This window comes from Argiope bruennichi, chromosome 3 (genome assembly GCF_947563725.1).
Source record: "Argiope bruennichi chromosome 3, qqArgBrue1.1, whole genome shotgun sequence".
In the NCBI taxonomy this organism is placed as follows: Eukaryota; Metazoa; Arthropoda; class Arachnida; order Araneae; family Araneidae; genus Argiope; species Argiope bruennichi.
Genome location: NC_079153.1, coordinates 143,363,127 through 143,385,901, shown reverse-complemented (window position 1 = coordinate 143,385,901; position 22,775 = coordinate 143,363,127). Strand labels below are relative to the sequence as shown.

Sequence of the window (22,775 nt, the reverse complement as noted above, 5' to 3'; positions counted from 1 at the left end):
AAGCATAGATATAATCTTTCAAACTCTATTTCATACTTTTTAGAGAGATATAAACTTCTTGTTACTAGTTCTTACAGACACTAAAGAATATGTGTCACAAATTTTATTTGAATCAATCCAGGGGTTTCAGACTGTATACGATTTAAACAAGCAGGCAAACTGCTATTTTATTTTACTGCCAAAGCAAACTGCCAAATATTCAAAGATAAAAATTACTTTTGGATTCATAGGATTATTTTGAAAGTAAATAAGAAGAAATAAAAATATTCAAAATAACAATAATTTGACTTCAAAATTTGGCTAATGGGTAATCTATGCTACTAGCAAAAGTTTGGGAATGCATATTGATTATAATAATTTGACTTCAAAATTTGGCTAATGGGTAATCTATGCTACTAGCAAAAGTTTGGGAATGCATATTGATTGTTACCAAAAACAAAAAAGAAATAATGGAATGTATTTGTTTTATCCATGGAAATGAAACATAATCTTTTATTTTAAGTAGAAGGCTGGCATTAAAGGACTAAATATAAAGTTGTTTTTCCTTTCAAAAATGCACATTATTTAAGTTTTTCATGAAACTGAAAGAAATATTAATAGATGAACATAGATGAAAGATTAAATTCGAAATGACACAAAAAACATACCTCTACAGTATTGAAGAAAACTGAAGAAGCAATGATGATATCTAATTCCTTATTCTGCCTCTGCACACTTAAATTTCCTTCAAAGACACATTGAGGTGTATCAGTCAGCTCTGATATGTCATGAATAATACATTGTGTTGAAGAGACAGAAAGAAGTTTTTTATTATCTTTTGAGAACATCACGTTAATGACATTATCATCATGTCCTTGCAAATATCTCACAAAATTTTGAGAATGTGCACCAATAATAATTACAGAAGGAGCACTTGTTCCACAGGCAATAAAATTTCCATCTGGAGATATACAGCAGCTGCATATTACATACGATTTGTCAGGGCATGTATCTATAACAGACTTTTCCTTCTCATTTGTTATATTCCACTTGGTAATAACACTATCATATACTGAGAGAACATGATTATCATTAGGTGTAAAAACAATTGTTTTAAAAGGATAATTACTATGATTAAGTATTCTTTTTAGATTTCCAGTTTCAAAATCCCACAAATGAATCGAATCATAAATTGCTGTCCCAAAAATCTTGCCATCATTACTGAAACAAGAGAAACATGGCTGCTTGTGATGTTTCACATATTTGATTGTCCAATCCTGCTCATTTATTTCAGTACCAACTTCCCACACCTGTAAAAAAATATGTAAGTTCAAAATTACATTCTATTTTATTCAAAACTGATGAAATCATTTCTTTATTCTTATTTCTATTAAAGATTAAGTTTATAAAAAGTTTTGTATTTTTAAGTAAAATTTTAAATTATGCAAAAATTACAATTTTTTAAATCTTTATACAATTTTGGGAAAAATATTAGAATGATAAAACTAATGCATACCTTAATCAACAATCATAGACATTTTGTAGTAAAGTTCTAATCAAAGAAAAAAAATCACCATAGATCACCACAGCATAATATGTGCAAAATAGTTTAAGACACACATGCACAAAACAACAAAAAAACACAAATTAATTTGAATTGAAATATATCTGTAACAATACTATAACATTAGTTCAAATAACTGTTTACTTTTTCAAATAATAAGTAATTATTTTAGTACAAATATAAGTTGACAGTTAAAAATGTAATAACATAATGAAAACAGCATTTTATATTTATGGTTTTTAACTATTTACCTTCTGTTTAGCATGCTGCTTAGATGTAATTTATCTAAGCAGCATGCTAAACAGAACATCCAATAATAAATGTTTAGTATATAGAAAAGTTCAAAATTCTCCATTTTTACATAATTTTTCAAAAACAAGTATCATTCTTAATATCATTTTGAACTATAATTTTTAAATAAGACAATGTCATACTTTTCAGCTGAATTTCACTTAAGAAATGATACAAACAAATTGTGAAAAGAATATAAAGAAAGATTATTTCTAACATTTCTATCTTGAAAAAAAAATCGATCATCTAGAGTAAAATTTATAATACTAATAAATGTCTCAGTCTTAAGGAAACAGCATAATTTTAGTCCTGAATCACTTTGATTTATGGATTAAAATCATAATGTTTCTAATCAATCCCAACTGTGTACAAGATACAGTCCAATGAGCAATATCAATAATCACTATACATTTAGAATAACTATTCCATATGTTTTGAACAATTTAGGAATTTTAATTAAATCTAAGTAATTAATATTACTAATAGAATATAAAATTTCAAAAATAAACAAAGATGAAATATCTTATCCCTTATTTTTGACTAATAAATTACATTTCTTAAAAATCACCAAGTTATGAACTTGCTTTTTCACCCATGTTTAGTTCAACAGCAGATAAGTTAAAGGAACTTTCTAAAAATAAATAAATAAGATAATATACATATCAGATAAATATCTTTAAGATGTCAAATCTTTGTTTGAATACAAAAAAATAGCATGATTCATTTATTTCATTCACTAATTTTTTCAGACCTTTAAGATCAAAATAATTAAACAACTAGAAGGTTGAAAATTTATTAATTTTGAGGAGGGTGGGAATATCAAACAAAGTCATTAAAAAACAGAAAATTAAAAAAATACTCTAACAGATATCATTTACTCTCTAAAATACTATATAAAAAATCAACTAATTTAGAACATCTTTATACCAAATATAAAATATTTTTTAATAAAAATCTGTTATGTTTTTTCTTCTTATTTAAGAAATAAGAAGTTATCAAAATAATAAAGAAATGCTAGATGAATCTTTGTTCAAATAAAGTTTTAAAACAATAAAAACAAATATCACAACTATGAAAACATTAAAATAATTTTAATTTTACAACTCACATAAGTTTTTCCTCCAGAATCACTGGAAATAATAAAATGGTCATCAGGTGAATATGAACAGCACATAACTTCATCCCCATGTTCTGTGAAAATTACTTTTGAATTGTCTTCCTTAGGACTGCCATACATCTGAATATTTTTATTCTGTTGGAAGTTAGGGATGGAGATTCGTTTCTTTGAATAGTCTCCACCTATACAAACGAATTTTAATAGATTAGAATTAAATGTTTATTCCTGTACATTCTGGTCAAAGCACTCGTGTTATTCTAAAATTTTCAACTACCAAAGAATTTTTAAATGTTTATACCTCAATTCATTTATAAACAAAATAAAGTTTAAATTTATTTAAATAAATTAATCTTCATTAGTATATAACAAAAATTATAAATGAAACGTTCATATGAAACTATTTAAGAATTATATTATCCTTATCAATATTTTACGAGTTTTAGATTTTTCTACCTTAGAATATAACTATCTTTCAAAATAACTAACTATAAGAAACAAGCTAAGAAATACAAAATGAAATTTTTTTAAATTACTGTGGCATAAAGGCAATTCTACCGGAATCGAATTTTATAAAAATAGTCGTGATTTCTGAGAAAAAGTGAAAGTACATTGCAATTAGACTGATATGAAGGAGCTACAAAAATTTCTTAAGCAATAAATTCAACATAATGAATGGTAAAAGAACCCTTTTTCATTTGAGTTGGCAAAGAAAAGAAATTTTGTCATTATTTCTTTTTTTAAAAAAAAGCTAGCTTTAATAGAAAACAAAATAAATGTTTTCTACTAAAATATTATAAAAGATGAAACTTACTAGATGTGAGTGATTCTCCAATATGGAAAATTCTAACTGTTTTATCAGAAGAAGCAGTTGCTAAGTAATCTCCTTTAGAATTGAAAGAACAGTAATTAATAACATCTGAATGTCCATACAATGCTTTTGATACCTCTACAACTGATGTTTTCCATACCTATAAATGGAACAAATACAAATGAAAATTATTTTCAGTTGTTTTACATAAAAAATACTTTTTGACCAAAAACATGATATACATTTTTAAAATCATTCAAGATTTTTGTATAAAATAAATAATTTAGTAATCAGCAAGCCTTGTTTGTATTTAGCAGCAACCATAAAATAATGCATTGTAAGCAAACATTTGAATTTAATTAAGTTAAAAAATTTGAATATTTTTTTTCCCATCTATACTTATATAAAGCTCAATGTGTGTGTGTGTGTGTGTGTTGGCGCTCTACAGGCCAGATCGTTCAACCTACAGCTACCAAATTTGGCACATGCTTATCTTGGAGGTCGGGAATGTACAATTAGGGTCCCTTTTTTAATTTTTAATTAGAATTTTAATTATTAATTAAAAACTAACTTTCCCGCCAAATACTCTTTTCATTTCCCCACCTCCAAATGAGTAAGGCTTCAGTTTTATTTCCCACATTAATGAGGATAGCCTTAACATATTTTCGGCCGATTATTTCAAACTATTCTATTTTTTTAGTGTTTGATGTATTTAAAATTAAGCATTGTTAATTCATTGATCTTTCAGATTCATTCTGAAGTACTTTTGAATTAAAATAAAACAGAATAAAGGAAATTAAAAATTTCTAATCTGCGTAGCGTTACCCCAACTGGCGTAGAAAATTCATGTATTTGAGTCACAGTAATTGACATTAAAAATTCACGCATGTGCATTATGTTCTGATTGTTGATAACTCTATTTTCAACAGATACTGACTTGGTTTTGAAGGCTTGACATGTTTCTGACCGATTATTTCAAAGGATTCTGCTTATTTTCTTAGAGTTTCATGCATTTAAAACTAAACATTGGTAATTAATTGATCTGTTCATGATGAATCTGAGAAAATTTTGAAGAAAACTTCTTGAGATATTACATAAATTAAGAAAAATATTCTTTAGTGCCCATAAGGTTTAAATACTCACCGAATCTGTTTTCAGTAGTCATATTTTTTAAAAAAATGCTTTGTTTCAGTAAAAAATGTTCTTATATTAATTGTGATTTAACCATTTGTCCAATTTAATTTAATGCATAAATTCTACGGGAGCTAACAGAAAATTAGTTACATATTACGTTATGGCTGAAGGCCTTTATAATATGAATGAATTAAATGACTATCAAAATTTGTAGCTTTAAAATATTTTGATGAAGAAGCTATTAAAATAGGAGTTAAGGTGGCTAGTATAAAATAAAATGATACAAGCAATATGAATGAAATGAAAGGTTGCGATGAATGTGAAACTGCAATGAAATGAAAGAATGACAAATTGCAGCAATCAATTGAAATTTTCATGTCAATAAGTTAAATTCATTCATCAGAGGTCATTAGCAAATTAAATTCTCAAAAGTTCTGGTTAATGTCAAATCCCACTTCAAATAAAAACAGATATATTAAATAATGTTTATACTGATAATTAGCATACAATCTATTAAATAATATTGCAATTACTTTCAAATATAAACCATACATTCTGACAAAAAATTATTTCAAAATACATGCCATTCTCAAATGCAGCACTATTAAATTCTAATTTTCTTACAGGTTAGCCAATGATGTACATTCAGTATGAATTAAAAAGTTCTTACAGGTTAGCCAATGATGTACATTCAGTATGAATTAAAAAGTTCTTACTCTGCACATTTTATACTTCATAAACATCTTTAATAAAGATTTATTTTTTTAAAAATAAAGAAAATGATAAAAAAAATAAGTAATAAAGCATAATAATACATAAGGATAGAAATTATTATGCAAGCCTTTAGACATGACTAGGGATTGCAATGCTGGTATACCGGCATTTTGAGTCATTTGTACAATTTTGTAATGCCGGTATTCACAAGTTTAAATACCGTTTTTTCGGTATTTACTAGAAATTTTTAAAACTGTCTCCACTATATGTTCAAGGATCACCAACATAGCAAAATAGTATGCATTTTTGTTTTTATGTCTCCCTAACAGAGGAAATAAATTAGCTAATTAATGGCTTAATTAATTGCTTAAATCTAAATTGGCGAAACATGGATTATCCATGAAAGAAGATATTGTATCCATAACGACTGATGGAGCAACAGTTAAGAAAAAAGTTGGAAAGTTAATTGGTGCAAATCAGCCATTGTGCTAAGCTCATGGAATTCAATTGGGAGTAATAGATGTATTTGTTGCGGCATAAATCGTAAATATTTTATTTAAAAGTAGCTAACGATTATTTTAATAATTATACATTTTATTTTGTAAATAGTTGTAAAATTCAGATTGGCAACAGTGATACTTTGGAACTTGTTGTTTAAAAACGATGCTAGAATGTTGAAGGAAAATAAGTTGATGTAAATTTGACAATATTATCTATATGTAATATTTAGTTTTATAGTACGTTGTCTGCATTTTATTTTTGTTGATGCACGAACACAACAATTGGTGACCCTGGTTTTAGCGAACATTCTACGACTGAAACAACTACTGTTATGGATGCCGAAGCAAATAAAGTAAGCATAAAAATTCCACCATTTTGGTGTGAAAAACCAGACATTTGGTTTTATCAAGTTGAAGCTCAGTTTGAAATAAATAAAATTTCTACTGAAGAAACTAAATTCAACTATTTGGTTTCCCAGCTTGAACCGAAATATGTTGAGCATATATGGGATATTATTAAGGACACTAAGCCTAATAAATATGCCCTGGCGAAAGAAAGACTTTTAAATATGTTCAAAGAAAGTGAAAACAAGAGAATTCAGCGCATAGTTACTGGAATAGACCTTGGCGATAACAAGCCAAGTCAGCTTTTGCAGAAGATGAAAAATTTAGGAGCGGACGATTTTTCAGAAAAAGTGTTGAAATCTTTATGGCTGGATAAAATGCCTGATTTTATTCGAAATATTCTTCTTGTAAGTGAAGAAGGTTTAGACAAACTGGCTACGATGGCTGATAAAATTCATGAGATGAAATCGGAAAAGGAAGTTTGTGCTGTTTCGCCAAATGTTAACTATACTGATGCTTTATTTGCAAGAATAGCTGCTTTAGAACAAAAAATTGATTCACTGCAAATAAATGACCGTTCTAGATCCAAATTTATAAATCATCGCCGGAATATATGTCGAAGCTGCAGTCGTTCAACTAAGCGATTTAACCAGAAAGGTAAATATTGTTTTTATCATTTTAAATTTGGCGATCGTTGCCGACCTGAAAAATGTTACTCGCCATGTGCTTGGAGCGAAAAGGCGGGAAACTCCAAGATGCAACAGGATTAGCGGCTACCGCTGTTGCTGATATTAATGAAAGCCGCAAGTTTCGTTTATTTGTAAAGGACAAAAACACAGGACTGCGGTTCTTAGTGGATTCAGGAGCTGATGTTAGTCTTATTCCTGCAACTCATCGAAATAAAACAACAGATGATTTTAAACTATATGCGGCGAATGGAACAGAAATTCCTACTTATGGAATTAAAATTTTGAACTTAAATTTAGGACTTAGAAGAGAATTTAAATTTCCTTTTATATTAGCTAAAGTTGATAAAGCAATAATAGGAGCTGACTTTTTGAATAAATTTAAGCTTTTAATAGATATTCATAACAAACAACTTATTGATGGAATAACTAATCTGTCCGTTCGACACCACGTAACAACAATATCTGTTGATGATGTTATTAGTACTTTGGATAAAACTTCTAAATATGCTAATTTGTTACAACAATACCTAATATTAACTAAACCTAATTTAACAGTATCTAAATTTAAACATCATGTTGAGCATTTTATCACAACAAAAGGACAACCTACTTATTCCAAAGCTAGACAACTGGATTCCAAGCGATTACATATAGCAAAACAGGAATTTCAATACATGTTAGAAAATGATATTATTCGACCATCTAAATCACAATGGTCCAGCCCTCTTCACATGGTGCCTAAGAAAGATGGTTCCTTCCGACCATGTGGGGATTATCGACGTTTGAACGCTCAAACCATACCAGATTGTTACCCTATACCTCGATTAGAAGATTTCAACCACATTTTAAAGAATACTCGAATATTTTCTAAAATTGATTTGCATAAAGCATATTTCCAAATTCCGATTAATGAAGCTGATAAGAAAAAAACTGCTATTATAACACCCTTCGGCTTGTATGAATTTAATGTAATGAGTTTTGGTTTGCGTAATGCTCCTTCCACCTTTCAAAGATTTATCAATGAGGTATTTAGAGGACTAAATTTTGTTTTCCCATATTTAGACGATGTTTTAATTGCGTCGACTACAGAAGAAGAACACGTAAAACACTTAAAATTAGTTTTTGATAGATTGCAAAAATATGGATTGAGACTTAATATTTCTAAATCTATTTTTGGAGTTAAAGAACTGGAATTTTTAGGATTTTTAATTACAAGTGAAGGATCAAAACCTCTTCCTGAAAAAGTTAAAGCAATTCTCAATATTAAACTGCCAGAAACTATTCATCAACTACGGACTTTCCTTGGAATGGTTAATTTCTACCGTCGTTTTTTGAAGAACGCCGCTAGTACTCAAGCCATTTTACACGAATACTTAAAAGGAGCAAAGAAAAAAGATAATCGGAAAATAACTTGGAACAAGGAAGCCATTGAGCAGTTTGAAAAATGTAAAAAAGATTTGGCAAATGTTGCTGTGCTATCTCACCCAAATCCTGAATTACCTCTTTCATTGTGCACAGATGCTTCCAATACAGCAGTGGGTGCAGTTCTACAACAACTTGAAAATGGTAGATGGAAACCAATTGGATTTTTTTCCAAGAAGCTTAACCACGCACAACAAAATTACAGTGCATACGATCGGGAACTTCTCGGAATTTATTTATCCATTAAATATTTCAAACATATTCTAGAAGGAAGAAAATTCACAGTGTATACTGACCACAAGCCATTAATCTACGCATTTTTGCAAAAATCCGATAAAGCATCTCCACGCCAAATTAGACAACTTCAATATATTTCAGAATTCACAACAGAAATTAAATACATTACAGGAGAAAGTAACGTGGTAGCGGATACTTTATCAAGAATTGAGGAAATTGCCTTAATAGATTATGAACTAATTGCCAAGGAACAAGTTCAAGATGATGAATTTCGAACCTGTCAAAAATCTACAAGTTTGTCATTTAAAAAATATCCTCTTCCATCTGGAAAATATTTATGGTGTGATACTTCAACACAGCATATTAGACCTTATATACCAAAACATTTTCGCATGAAGATATTTCATCAATTTCACGGATTGTCCCATCCGGGAATTAAATCAACAGTAAAATTAATTTCTTCAAAATTTATATGGCCAAATATTAAGAAAGATGTCCAGCAGTGGGCGAAGTCGTGTATTCCATGCCAAAAGTCTAAAATAACCCGCCATACAAAATCAGTATTGGGTGAATTTCAAAAACCATCAGGAAGATTTCGAGAAATACATATCGATATTGTAGGTCCACTACCACCTTCAAATGGTAACACCTACTGTCTAACATGTATAGATAGATACACGAATTGGATGGAAGCTATTCCGCTGGAAAACATCTCTGCGGAAACAATATCAAAAGCTTTTTATAACAACTGGATAGCAAGATTTGGAGTACCTTGGAAGCTTATTACTGATCGTGGAACCCAATTTTCATCCGAGATATTTCAAAATCTGTCAAGAATCTGCGGCATTAAGCTTTCACATACTACAGCCTATCACCCGCAGTGTAACGGAAAGGTAGAAAGACTACATAGATCGATAAAGGCTGCTTTAAAAGCCCACAATAATGTATCTTGGAGTGAAACGTTACCAACAGTACTTTTGGGTTTACGAACTGCGATCCACGACGATACTAATTATACAACAGCAGAGATGGTGTATGGAGAGAATATCAAACTTCCTGGAGAATTCTTTGATGCAAATATACCACATATGTCACCAGGAACATTTGTAAATGATTTACAAAATGTTATGGAATTGATGAGACCAAAAGAAACTCAACAAAAAAGTCATCCAAAAATATTTGTGCACAAAGATTTAGAATCAACTTCTCACGTTTTCCTTCGCCTTGATAGAGTACGAAAGCCACTCGAACCCCCTTATGAAGGTCCATATTTTGTTATCAGCCGTACACCAAAATATTTTACTCTGAGGATAAAGAATAAAGAAGTGAATGTAACTATAGACAGATTAAAGCCAGCGTATCTACTACCACAAGAAAATCCTGAAGAGCAGCTTGCAACTCCAACTTGTGTGAAGATTACACCTGCGTCCCAACCAGCTAAGATTCAAACCAAGGAAACTGTATCTCAACCTGATCTTAAACCAGCCTTAAAACAATCTCGAACTGGTAGAATCATTAAGACGCCATTGAGATTCAAAATTTAAATGTTGACTTTTTTTTTCCTCCTTTATGCTACTACTAAAATATTTACTTCCTACTTTCTAACGTAACGTTCGTTACTGGTAGGGGAGTATATGTTGCGGCATAAATCGTAAATATTTTATTTAAAAGTAGCTAACGATTATTTTAATAATTATACATTTTATTTTGTAAATAGTTGTAAAATTCAGATTGGCAACAGTGATACTTTTGGAACTTGTTGTTTAAAAACGATGCTAGAATGTTGAAGGAAAATAAGTTGATGTAAATTTGACAATATTATCTATATGTAATATTTAGTTTTATAGTACGTTGTCTGCATTTTATTTTTGTTGATGCACGAACACAACATATTTATTATACCAAAAAAATAAAGAATGGAAGAATTCAAATACTGTGGATATAGATACTTCGTATTCCAACTTTGAAGAGAGTAAGAGAGTGAGTGATATTGACAATGAAGATAATGACAATGTAATTGTTGAAGAAGATACTGCTAATGAGGATGAAATATTAACCCATCAAGAATTGCCACCTATAATTTATAAAGTTCGAAGAATTGTTAACATATTTAAACGTTCCCCTATAAAAAATGACATATTATTAAAATATATACTAACAGAAAATAAAACCGAATATATGTTAATATTTGATTCTAAAACACGTTGGAACAGTTTACTCCTAATGATGGAACAATTTTTGAAACTGAGAAATCCAATCCAAAAAGCAATAATCGACATAAATTAATTTTTCAGATAGTGAATTCGACTTAATATCCAGAACTGTATCAGCTCTACTTCCAATAAAACTGACTATTGAGGCATTATGTAGGAGAGATTCTAATTTATTAACAGCTAATGCAACAATAAATTTCATGTTGCAGTCACTGAAAGAACAGCACACATCACTATCTGAAGAATTATATATTACATTGAAAAATTGCACAGAAGGAAAGCATACCAAAATAGAAAATGTCTTATGGTATTTACAAATTATAATGATTTGAAAAATGAAAAAGAAGAAAAGAAAAGAACCAGTTCAAATCTGATTTATATTTAAGTTTATAGTAAATTTTCTTAAAATTTTTATCCACAAACCTATCCACATTCAGAAGAATTTGGTTCAGTTATCAAAGATTATGATGATACTAATGTCGATAGTGAAAAGGAATTGTCTCTTGACCAAAAATTAGAATTAGCGATAAATAAAAAAATTTCAATGAACCAAAATACAATACAGAAATCAGCTATATCCAAAACCATCCAACAAGAAATCGATTTATTTGAAGATGAGGGATTTAGAAGTAAATACTTGGAAAAAGTATATCACGCATTGCTAAAAGTACCACCAACTAGCGTAGATGCCGAAAGAGCGTTTTTGATTGCTGATAATTTTTGCACAAAATTACGTTCCAGGCTTAATGACAGTACAATTGATGCATTATGTTTTTAAGATCACATTTCAAAAATTTGTAATAGATTACAGACTGAATCTATTACTTTTTTGTGATTTAAATAAATAAGATGTTCCTTAACTTTTTTGCGATTCTTTATACACTGTTATAATTTATAGGTTACAATTTCTTTTTGTGTGTGTGATATTTACACTCCTAATAAAACTGGCAAAGAAACACCTGTGTTTTCTTTCTAAAATTTCTCATTCCGGTATCAAGATCTAAAAAATATCGAATACTGGTGTTAAAATTTTGGTCCGATATTGCAATTCCTACACATGACAAACAACCAAAGAGACTTCATTAAAAAAAAAAATGATCTCCATTTTAGAAGTTTAATAACCTCCCACAAAATATTCATAACATTAATTTGCTACAAAGCTAAATCATTCACCATAAGAGTTCAATTGAATTCAATTAACATTCTACTTTGAAGTATACATGGACTATTTTAAGATAAACTTTGACATTAAATTATAGTCAAATATCAGAATCATCACCCTAGTCTCTAAACTTTCATATCAGAACAGTGAATGAATATTTGATCCTGATGATATCAAAATGATCAAAAAAAAAAAAAAAAAATCTTCAAAAAAAAATCTGTAGATATAATTGGTACAATGAAATCTATATCAAAGTGAAGGCTACTACTAAACCACCATAGCTCTTTTCTAACAATAGTTAAAAAATAAACTGGAGTTTAATAACAGACATGAGCTCCAGTACAATAAAAAGAGAGAGAGAGAAAAAGATTCCTACATTTACTACAAACAAAACTAGAAAAGTAGGTATGACACTGTGTATGTATTTTGCCAGTAATAAAAGTGAGCCTATCTATGGTTAAATTTCAAAATTAACAGCTTAATTATACTACCCTCAACAGAAGAATATTAATTCATAGCCCATACAGTCAAAAATTTTCATGCTCTTCAGTGAAATATTACAACTGCATTTTTAAAAATTAATGATAAGCTTTTAATACAATGAGAATAATAATTAAATAATGAAGCAATAATACAATGGGAATTTTTACATGCAAACTATGAGTAAATTCTAAATCATATTCTCTAAAAAAATCCAAATTAATATGTTTGTACATCAGAAAAGGGATGTTTAAGATCCTATTCACTTTTATTATCATTTGGCCAATTGTCAAATCAACTCAAATACCTAAAACATTAATCCCTATCAATAATATCAGAGAAGTGGGAAGAATTCACCAATTTTGCTGACACATGTAATTTACAGACTAAAGATGAAAATAAGCTAGAATTATTACAAATTAGTTATCACAGTTACAGACTGCCTATCTTAAACTATTAGCCAATACTATGCATACTGTGATGAAACTATCTCCTCAGGAGAAAAAAAATATATAAACAATTTTTTAGAAATTCACGCTGCAGCTCTATTGTGAAACTAACATTCAAAGACAGATGGATCATGCTTTAAACTCCCTTAAAAAGACTATAGTCTGGTGATGTCTTCACCTGATTATTATACAATAAAAACAGTGAGTGGTCTTCTCTCCAGCGACAGTAATGACCACTCACTTTGCATCATGCACGTCGGTGATGCAATTCCGATTTCTTCCCCAAATTTTCACAGCAAGGCAGAATTCGATAAATTTAAAGAAAAGAAAGAAAAAGAGAAAGAATTGATCTAATAGAAGATAAGCGCTTTTTTAAAATTTACACAACAAGAAACAAATGTTTTAAAATACCCAGTCATCCTGCATGAGACAAGTTGATATGCTTCTTTCTTGGTATTGATTCTTTCCAGAGAAGTAAAACCAATCAGAGGTTCTTTGAAACAAATTCTTAATAAGAATTGCAGTGGTTCTTTAGTTTGGATTCTCACCATAGAAGCAAGACCACCTAATGATCTTTAAAAGGTGCATTTTTCTCTTTGAGATTTGTTCTCACCAGAGAAAGATGAACAGTCAATGATCAAGAAACTTTTGATGATAATCATTGGTGTAGATAGATAAAAACAAATTTTGGCAAAGTTTGAAAGTCATCATTCAGTTCTGCAATGGATAAATTTTTGAACTTTACAAACCTACAGTCTCCTTTGGTGATGTCTCTTTAACTGTATATTTTGTAAATCAGTCTATATTCAGGATATAATTATTTTTACAATGTTTTTCATCAATAATTCATTAATAATTTCCTTATAAATAAATATTAGATATATTTTTACCCATATTCAATTAAAATTGCCAATTATGATGTTATAACATGCATTCTAAAAAATTCACATTAGAATTTTACCTCATTTTATAATATAATCTAAGTCATCCATAATATAATTTAGTCTAATTATAGTTCTGGATATGATAATTATTCTTTTTCACAGAAGAAAAGCACTTAAGAAATAATAAGTACTCTTATTCAATGGAAACACATTTTGAAATCGGTTAAATTTAGATGCAAATTCATTCACTAAGAAATACTTATACAACATAACTTTAGAAAAAAGAAAAATTCAATGGAATTAAAAATTCAGTTATCATGCATTGACGGTTATTCATCTGATTTATAAAAAAATAAATTCATATTAAAAATTACAAAATCAATAAGCACTTTGGAGTAAATAATTGATAAATAAATATAAATAATTGATAAATAAATATAAATAATTGATAAATAAATATAAATAATTGATAAATATACATTAAATAATTGATCATTGCATAACTAAAAATACTTACATTGCATACATACTACATTAAAATACAATTATAATAACACACAAAAATTACTAATAATGCAAATATAAGTAATGAGTGCTTTCTCAATAGGATGCTCCAAAAAAAAAGTTGAAATGTACTTTAGTTTTTTACCTATTGAAAATACATAGGCAATGTAAATAGCAAGTGTTCAAAATAATGCAAAAAAAAAAAAAAGTTATCAAAATACCCTTTCAATTGACTTTTTTAAAAATTGCATTTTCTTAATTTCTTATCTTATATTCTGAAGGCAAAACTGGTCAAACAGAAATTTCTCTTTTCTTTCTTTATTTTTCTTTTATTTGTTTATTTATTTATTATTATTTTTGAAACTACATTTAGAACTTTAAATGTATGTATTCAGTTTAACTGACAATTATAGGGACCATACATTCAATTGGAAATAAAGGTATATCAAGAATAAAATAAAATACAAGAATAACAATAAAACATGAGAAAATGATTTGTAATTTCTGATAACTCTAATTCCTGCACTTTCACATTGAGATAAAGTATTTTTTTTCCCCCGACTGAAATATATAAAGTTTCAACTTTGGATGAAAATCACAACAAATTTGCACAAATAAATAATTTTTCTTCTAATTTTAAATAGAATGGAATGAATTCAAGTTCACATGATAAATGCAAAAATGCCCAATGATGAATCAAATTTTATATCTAATGCATATTTTATAAAATTTCTGTTGTAAATGCTGCAAAACAAAAATTCGCATATAAGAATTCTTATTTTGTTTATTAATCCCCAGATTGTGTCTAATTTTCATAATATGATTTTCTGCTTTATGTTAGAAAAATTCATTTCCTTCATATTATTAAAGTAAATATGAGTTAAAATGCACAGACATTGCTTTAGTTAATAATATTATTAAGTAGTTTTACTTTAAAAAGTGAAGAATTTGTGTGAGAAATGTAAAATGTTTTTATATAGCAATTGTGTGTGTGTGTGTGCGTGCGTGCGTGTGTGATGTAACCATTCACATCAGTTAAAAATCCAAAAAGAAAATGCACTTCTCTATTTTAAAAAAATCTAAATGTTAAAAAAAAAAAAGGGGGATGTTAAAGCTAATATTCTTAGACTAAGTTATATGGATACATTTGATACCTGCCATTTAGCATATATTTGATTAATGATCTCATAATACCATTTTGCTTTATTTCAAACAAAAATATCAATATAAATAAAACTAGGAAAATAATTTTTTAAAAAGGAATGAAACATAACAAATTATTCAATTTTAAGGTATATTTATCCATATCTGCACTACTTCAATTAAATATGCATTTTTAATAAATGGAAATAAAAAAAAAATAAGTTACTCAGGGAATTGTCCTATGTATACTTATACACCAATAATACCTAATTGTACAAGCAATAGGTGTTATAAGTGCATTGAGCTTCTTTATCCAATCAGTGATACACACCACTTACACACACTTACTGTTATAAGTATTTGAATTGATTTGAAAATTGGCCAAATGATAATAAAAGTGAATAAAACCTTAAACATCTCTTTTCTGGAGTACAAACATATTAATTTGGATTTTTTAGAGAATATGTTTTAGAATTTACACATAGTTTACATGTAAAAATTTCCATAGTATTATTGCTTCATTCTTGTATTATTATTCTCATTGTATTAAAAGCTTATCATTAATTTTTAAAAATGCAGTTGTAATATTTCACTGAAGAGCATGAAAATTTTTGACTGTATGGGCTGTGAATTAATATTCTTCTATTGAGGGTAGTATAATTAAGCTGTTAATTTTGAGATTTAACCATAGATAGACACACTTTTATTCCTGGCAAAATACATACACAGTGTCATACCTACTTTTCTAGTTTTGTTTGTAGTAAATGTAGGAATCTTTCTCTCTCTCTTTATTGTACTGGAGCTTATGTCTGTCATTAAACTCCAGTTTATTTTTTAACTATTATTACAAACTTTTGTTTAGAAAAGAGCTATGGTGGTTTAGTAGTAGCCTTCACTTTGGTATAGATTTCATTGTACCTATCATATCTGCAGAATTTTTTTACCCTCATTTTGAACCCATTAGGATCAAATATCTATTCACAGTTCTGATATGAAAATTTAGAGACTAGGGTGATGATTCTGATATTTGACCATAATTTAATTTTAAAATTTAACTTAAAATAGTCCCTGTATACTTCAAAGTAGAATGTTAATTTAATTGAATTGAACTCTTATGGTGAATGATTTAGCTTTGTAGCAAATTAATGTTATGAATATTTTGTGAGAGGTTATTGAACTTCTAAAATGAGATAATTTTTTTTAATGAAGATTCTTTGGTTGTTTGTCTTATGTCTAAAGGCTTACATAATAATGTCTGTCCTTATGTATTATTATGCTTTATTACTTATTTTTTTTTTATCATTTTCTTAATTTTTTAGAGATAAATCTTTATTATAAATGTTTATGAAATATAAAATGTGATGGATGGATTTAAAAACAATCACCTCAAATACTGAGTTTCATTATGACTATAATTTTGTATTCATAAAGCACATTTGAAAATGCTATTGAATCTTATTTAGTCTGATGTAAATTGGGCGATTTGCAATTATAACTAAAGCTAAGTTCTTACCTAGCAAAGTAATTACATTCATCCAGTGTTTTTTCGTTATAGATAATGATATGCTCTCCATGAAAAAAGGAGACAATTAATAAAGGTTTCAGATTTGGAATGAAAGATTGTAAATGAAACCAGCTATTATTCCTCTTCACAAAATCTTCATTTATAATCATTTTCACAGATATAACAAGACAATTATTTATGTATTAAATGAAATATCTTCATAGGCACTTTTTTAAACTATACAAAATGGTGGATCATCTCTTACTTTTCCCAAAATTAAAATATCTATGCATGATATTAAAGCTTTCTGTTTAAGATTGTTTTTTTTTTTTTTTTTCCAATTCTACAATCTTTCAGAGCATAGATATTTGAATGTTCACTGCAGCACTTTAAATGTTTTATTTTATTATTTGACAACATCAATTCATCAAATGTAGTATTAAAGAAAATAAGAATTTCAAAAAAAAAGTTTAAAGCCTGATCATCTGTTAATAAAACCTAGAATTAGTGCAACTAAAGGTTCTAAGTTTGAAATCTTGTTCCACAAAAGAATGTTATGATTATAGGCACAATAAAAAAAATATAAGTGTCAAATGTATCTTTGACTGATCACATTTTAAAATTACAAGATCAACCACAAAATAGTCATTGTATTGCTTCAAAATGCAAATAATACTGATTTTGAAAACATTTATCACTTCATCATAATTTTGATGACCTATTGCCAAACAGAATTAAATAATAAGCATGAATTGTTTTATTTCATTCTAAATAATTAAATTTAATTTTATGGACCAGATCAACAAATATAACAGATACAAGAAAGTTAAATAATTGTAACCAAACATATTCTGAAGAGAAAAAAAACAACATTGATTATGTCATTACAGATCAATGATCATTCCAAAATTTAGGAGTCGAGATGTTTTATATTCAATAAACAAAGTAGCACTTTGTTTATTGAATATAAAACATCTATTATAAATATTTGAAAGGACATGTATTCAGTAAGAAGTGGATTTTTTTAACGCTTTCTAACCATATCGTTCAAAATATGTGATTTAAAAATACAGAACCTTTTGGAAATGATTACGATTTCCTTCACAAAGAAAAATTTAAAAATTATCCATCAATGTTTTTAAAACTTAATAAAAGTTATTTAATAACCATTTGAATAAACTGAACAAATATTTATGAATGTCTAGAGAATAAACTACAATTGAATTTTTTTCAGAAACTACACAATGCTTACTATTAATAAATAATCAAATCATCTAATATAATAGATAAAGTAATTAATATAGATGTTCAGCAAATATAGTAATAACAAGTAAACATAAATAACAACTGAAAATACTTCACCTCTACAAATATTTCTCCTACAGAGGCAACTAATGAAGCATCATGATTGAATGTTGCATGTTTCATGCCTTTAAAAGATAGCTTTGCCTTGCAATTAAACAATCTGTAATTGCTTTCACTTTTATTTCTGTAAAAGTAATTTCAATCAATTATAATCTAAGAATTAAAAAAAAAAAACATATAACGTTAAAATTTAAAATTGTGATTTTAGAACTAATCCAGCAAACTTTTTTTTTAAGTAAAAAGAATTTAGATAATTATAAGAAAATCTTTATTCAAAAGGTAATGGCATTTCATATTTTCTAAATAAAACTAAAACTGAATTTTAACAACATTCTTTTATGTTAAAAAATTCTTTTCAAATAAAAATACCAATGCCAGTTCTTTAGATAAAAAAAAAAAGAAAAGAAAAGAAAAGAAAAACAGCAAACAATATGCAGAGGAAAAAATCATTCTGCTTCTTAAACTATTTCCATGTCATTTATAGACAAATAATATATATATACACAGTGAACAGAAATAAATTTAAAATTACAATCTTGTTTTTATAAAGCTCAAATTTCACAATCAAGAATATTAAATTAGCCATATAATTAAAAAAATATTATGCTTTTATCTTTATAAAGTAGTTTGACAACCATGAGGTAATTTTTTTAAGTGTGGTAGAATTTATGAAAACATACTTTTTTTTTTTTTTTTTTTTGTAAAGGAAAGTATGATTGAAAGTGACTAAAGTACACACACACACACACACAAAAAAAAAAAAAAAGAAAGAAAGAAAAAAGAAAATGAGGCATGGAAAAAGAAGCATTATTTATTTAGAAATAATTACTATTAATGCTCAAAGTTGTAACTACTAACAGTAATATAAACTAAGCAGCTGTGACAGTATAGGTAGCAGACCTGGCTGTCCATGAACTGATGAATCTGTGAGAAAGAATCATTTGCAAATGTGTCAACCGCCTGATGAAAGATATTGAATAGTGAAACAGCAGAACACAGCTATGACAATATAATAAATGTTTCCCAACAGGTATATATGGCATACAGGTTTGAATGGCATTTGCAACTTTGTATAAATGATTCTACCATCACAAATTCTGACAGAAATTCTGATTTATTTGGAAAATGATAAGGATCCCCTTTTCTTGTTTTGAAAAAATTAAAGGTTTTTTTTTTATTATTAATCTTTAAATGACTAAATATTATGAGTCAATTCAAAATATAAATTAATTATATCAACTTTAACAATATTTTGACTAATTTAATAATAAGTAGTAAGATTATACAAATTCTCAACATTCTCGACTACGAAAACTGGCAACATTTCAGTTGTAAACGAAGGAGATTTTTTCCAAGTAAAAATTTAAACTAAATTAATATATTGAACAAATTGAAAGAGTGTAATGATGTAATTATAAAATAACTCAAGAATAATTATTTCTTAAAGTATTTTTCTTTTCATAACATATTGAAAATGAGTTGTGATGTGGAAATCTTTACATACATATATACACATTGGTACGCTCGTAAAACACACTTCTGTCTAAAATCATTCCAAAATTAGTATAATATGTAAACAAAAGTTCTATAATTGCAGTGAACTCATTCTCATTTTAATATATTCAAAAAAAAAAAATTAATATTTACTATCACATATCAGGAAAATCTCAAAAATACGTGATAATTTTTAATAGAAATATCACCTAAAATTAATATTACTGATCAAAAATTTATAAAACAAGGTTTAACATATGCCTAATGGTTATATATACCATATTAGAAAATTTGATGTATGTGTAATGTAAAAAATGTTTTCTAAGCGTACCTAAATTTGGAAAAAAGATGTTTTGAGGAATCAGCAAAAAACCTTATATTTACATGTAAATTAAAACATTTTTATTTTTAAAACTTTCCAGACCCATACTCATCTTGCTGTAGCATTTCTTGAGCTTCAGATACCCTTTTTTTATGTCTTTTAAGTGTTCTAGCTTCTTTACTAACTTTTTGGTGCATAATTTCTGCTTCTTTAAATGTGTAAAATGTTGATTTTTTTCAAGGCTCCGCATGTATTTCGTCCAGGTGCAATACCCAAGTATTTAAGGACTTCAATTTCACTGGAAACGCCATCATTAAAACACAGCACAGCATCCATAATTCCAATCTTTATAGTATTAATCCCTACAAATTTTTTTTGGGGGAATTCTTTCCCGTATACAATTGTTAAAATTCTCATTAGGATTTTGAGTTTGCCCATGGAGACATTTAGACAGAAGCTTTTTGTCAGTTAACTCCCTGAAAACATTCTTAATTGCCAGCAAAACAGAATCTGGAAGAAAATGCTTGTGAACATACTTCTGACCAGTTATTAAACTTTTGTTATATCCGCACCAGCTGTCAGAGCCCAAAGGATTCAAACCATGTTGGGGCTTGGCAATAGTTGAAAGCATGTGGAAATATATTGCCCAAATTGATTTAAACATTTCAGTAACTGACTTGGAAGCCTCCCTTCTTATTGCTAATCCATAATATTCTTGAATTTGCAGAATTTCTGCATCTGTAAGTCGACCACGCCCTGAAATTTTCTTTCCATCTGCTAACTTAGTTGATTTGAGCTTATTTTTTAAGGTTTTTAATCTTGCTCCCATTCTTTTCTGGACATGACCAATGAACTCTAATTTCTCTACCATTATTTTCTTCGCATACACTTTAGAATCACTAATTTTTTGGTATCCTTTAGAATCGCCATCACCTAGATATTTCACATAGCAAACATTTCTTGTAAAAACAGAATGCTGAAATATATTTTTAGCACCTTTGCTTTCCATTCCACCATAGAAACCTTCATAACTTTTTTGGCAGTTTTCCCAATTACTTGAATTGTTTTTGCATGTGAAGCAATACTTTGATAAACATTCAAAGTCAATCACTTTCCCTGTATCCAATGATGTAGCTGTGATGATACCATTCATAGATGAATGACCCCTTTTTTGCCAGGTACCATCTAATGTTACCGATATATCTCAAACATTATCATTTAATGACACAGCACCTTCAACAGCTTTCATCATTGATTTGGAACAAACCTTTTCAAGTGCAGTAGACAACGAATTGTTGAAACGTTCAAATTTTGCAGGTGGTGGAGGCAGATTCATTACTGCACAAACTGTATGAGCAGCAGTTTTACCTATTCCAATACATCTAAATGCATACACTAAACGAGTATTTATATCATAACCAGTCTCAGATATATTGGAAGTCATCGCACTAGTGGAATAACCACATGATTTGCAAATATAAAGTAAAGAAGTAACAAGTCCTTTGCGACTGTTTACTTCTTCAAGAACATCAAAGCAATTTGAACTATTACAATGCTTCCATTTTGAAATTGCATTCAAAAGTGTTCTCAAAATATTTATGTCTACTATGACATTTGTATTTTGTTCATAGCATAAATAGCTGCTGTACTCCACATCTTCCGAAAACAAATTTTCACTGCTATTCAATTTTCTTTTCAACGCACTTGCATTCAACAACTCGCAATAAGTAGGAATCACATTTTGTTTCTTTTCAGAAAACTGATTACGGTGCAATTTCCACGCTTTCCAAACTGTTTATGTCTAGGCATCCTTATTACTTATGTTTTTTGAAAAACAATTAGAAATATGAATGTAATTTGATAAAAACAATCAAAGCGAAGCAATGCAAGAATATCAAAAACAAACGAAAGCCAAAACAAAAGAACAAGCACGATGTAAACAAAATAGAAGTTCACGCAACTTGTAAACTTTGAAGTTACTTTGTTGAGTAGTTCATATCTTTCATGGAATGCTAAAATTTTTTTTAAAAAATGTTAAAAACCCCCAAAATAATGGCGTATTTAGTGTTCTTATCAAATGTAGTCCCTTTAAAAAGGGATGTGGAACCATTGTTTACATTTTTTTAGATTTAATTTATGAGCTTTCTATATTTCAAACATTCACATGTTATACATTGCTGGAATCAGCACAATTTACTCTATTTTTTAGGGCTAAAATTGAAAAATCGATTTTTTTAAAGGTAAAAACGTCCCGGTTCCCTTAAACAAATTTAACTAAAATAATATATACTTAAGGGTTGTAGTGAGCCTGCAATTCTTTCAAAATATTTATCAACTATAAAAAAAAAATTCACCTAAGAAAAATTAAATATTACTTAAAATACACTTTGTAACAATCCTGTATTGTAATAATAATTGAAACAAAATTAGAATAGTTTTTTTTTAACTTCGAATG

The 22,775-nt window shown here is 28.1% G+C and overlaps 1 protein-coding gene across 3 annotated transcripts in view; it reads right to left on the bottom strand.

The window, feature by feature from the left end:
* The window catches only part of LOC129963834 (apoptotic protease-activating factor 1-like), a 62,581-nt gene that overhangs the window by 18,195 nt on the left and 21,611 nt on the right, over positions 1-22,775 (bottom strand). For all 3 annotated transcript variants that reach the window (XM_056078407.1, XM_056078408.1, XM_056078409.1), the window contains exons 8-11: positions 18,502-18,628; positions 3,763-3,919; positions 2,943-3,133; positions 648-1,289 (exon numbers count right to left, since the gene is read on the bottom strand). In XM_056078407.1, the coding sequence (XP_055934382.1) occupies positions 648-1,289; positions 2,943-3,133; positions 3,763-3,919; positions 18,502-18,628 (1,117 nt within the window). The remainder of the gene's footprint in view (positions 1-647; positions 1,290-2,942; positions 3,134-3,762; positions 3,920-18,501; positions 18,629-22,775) is intronic.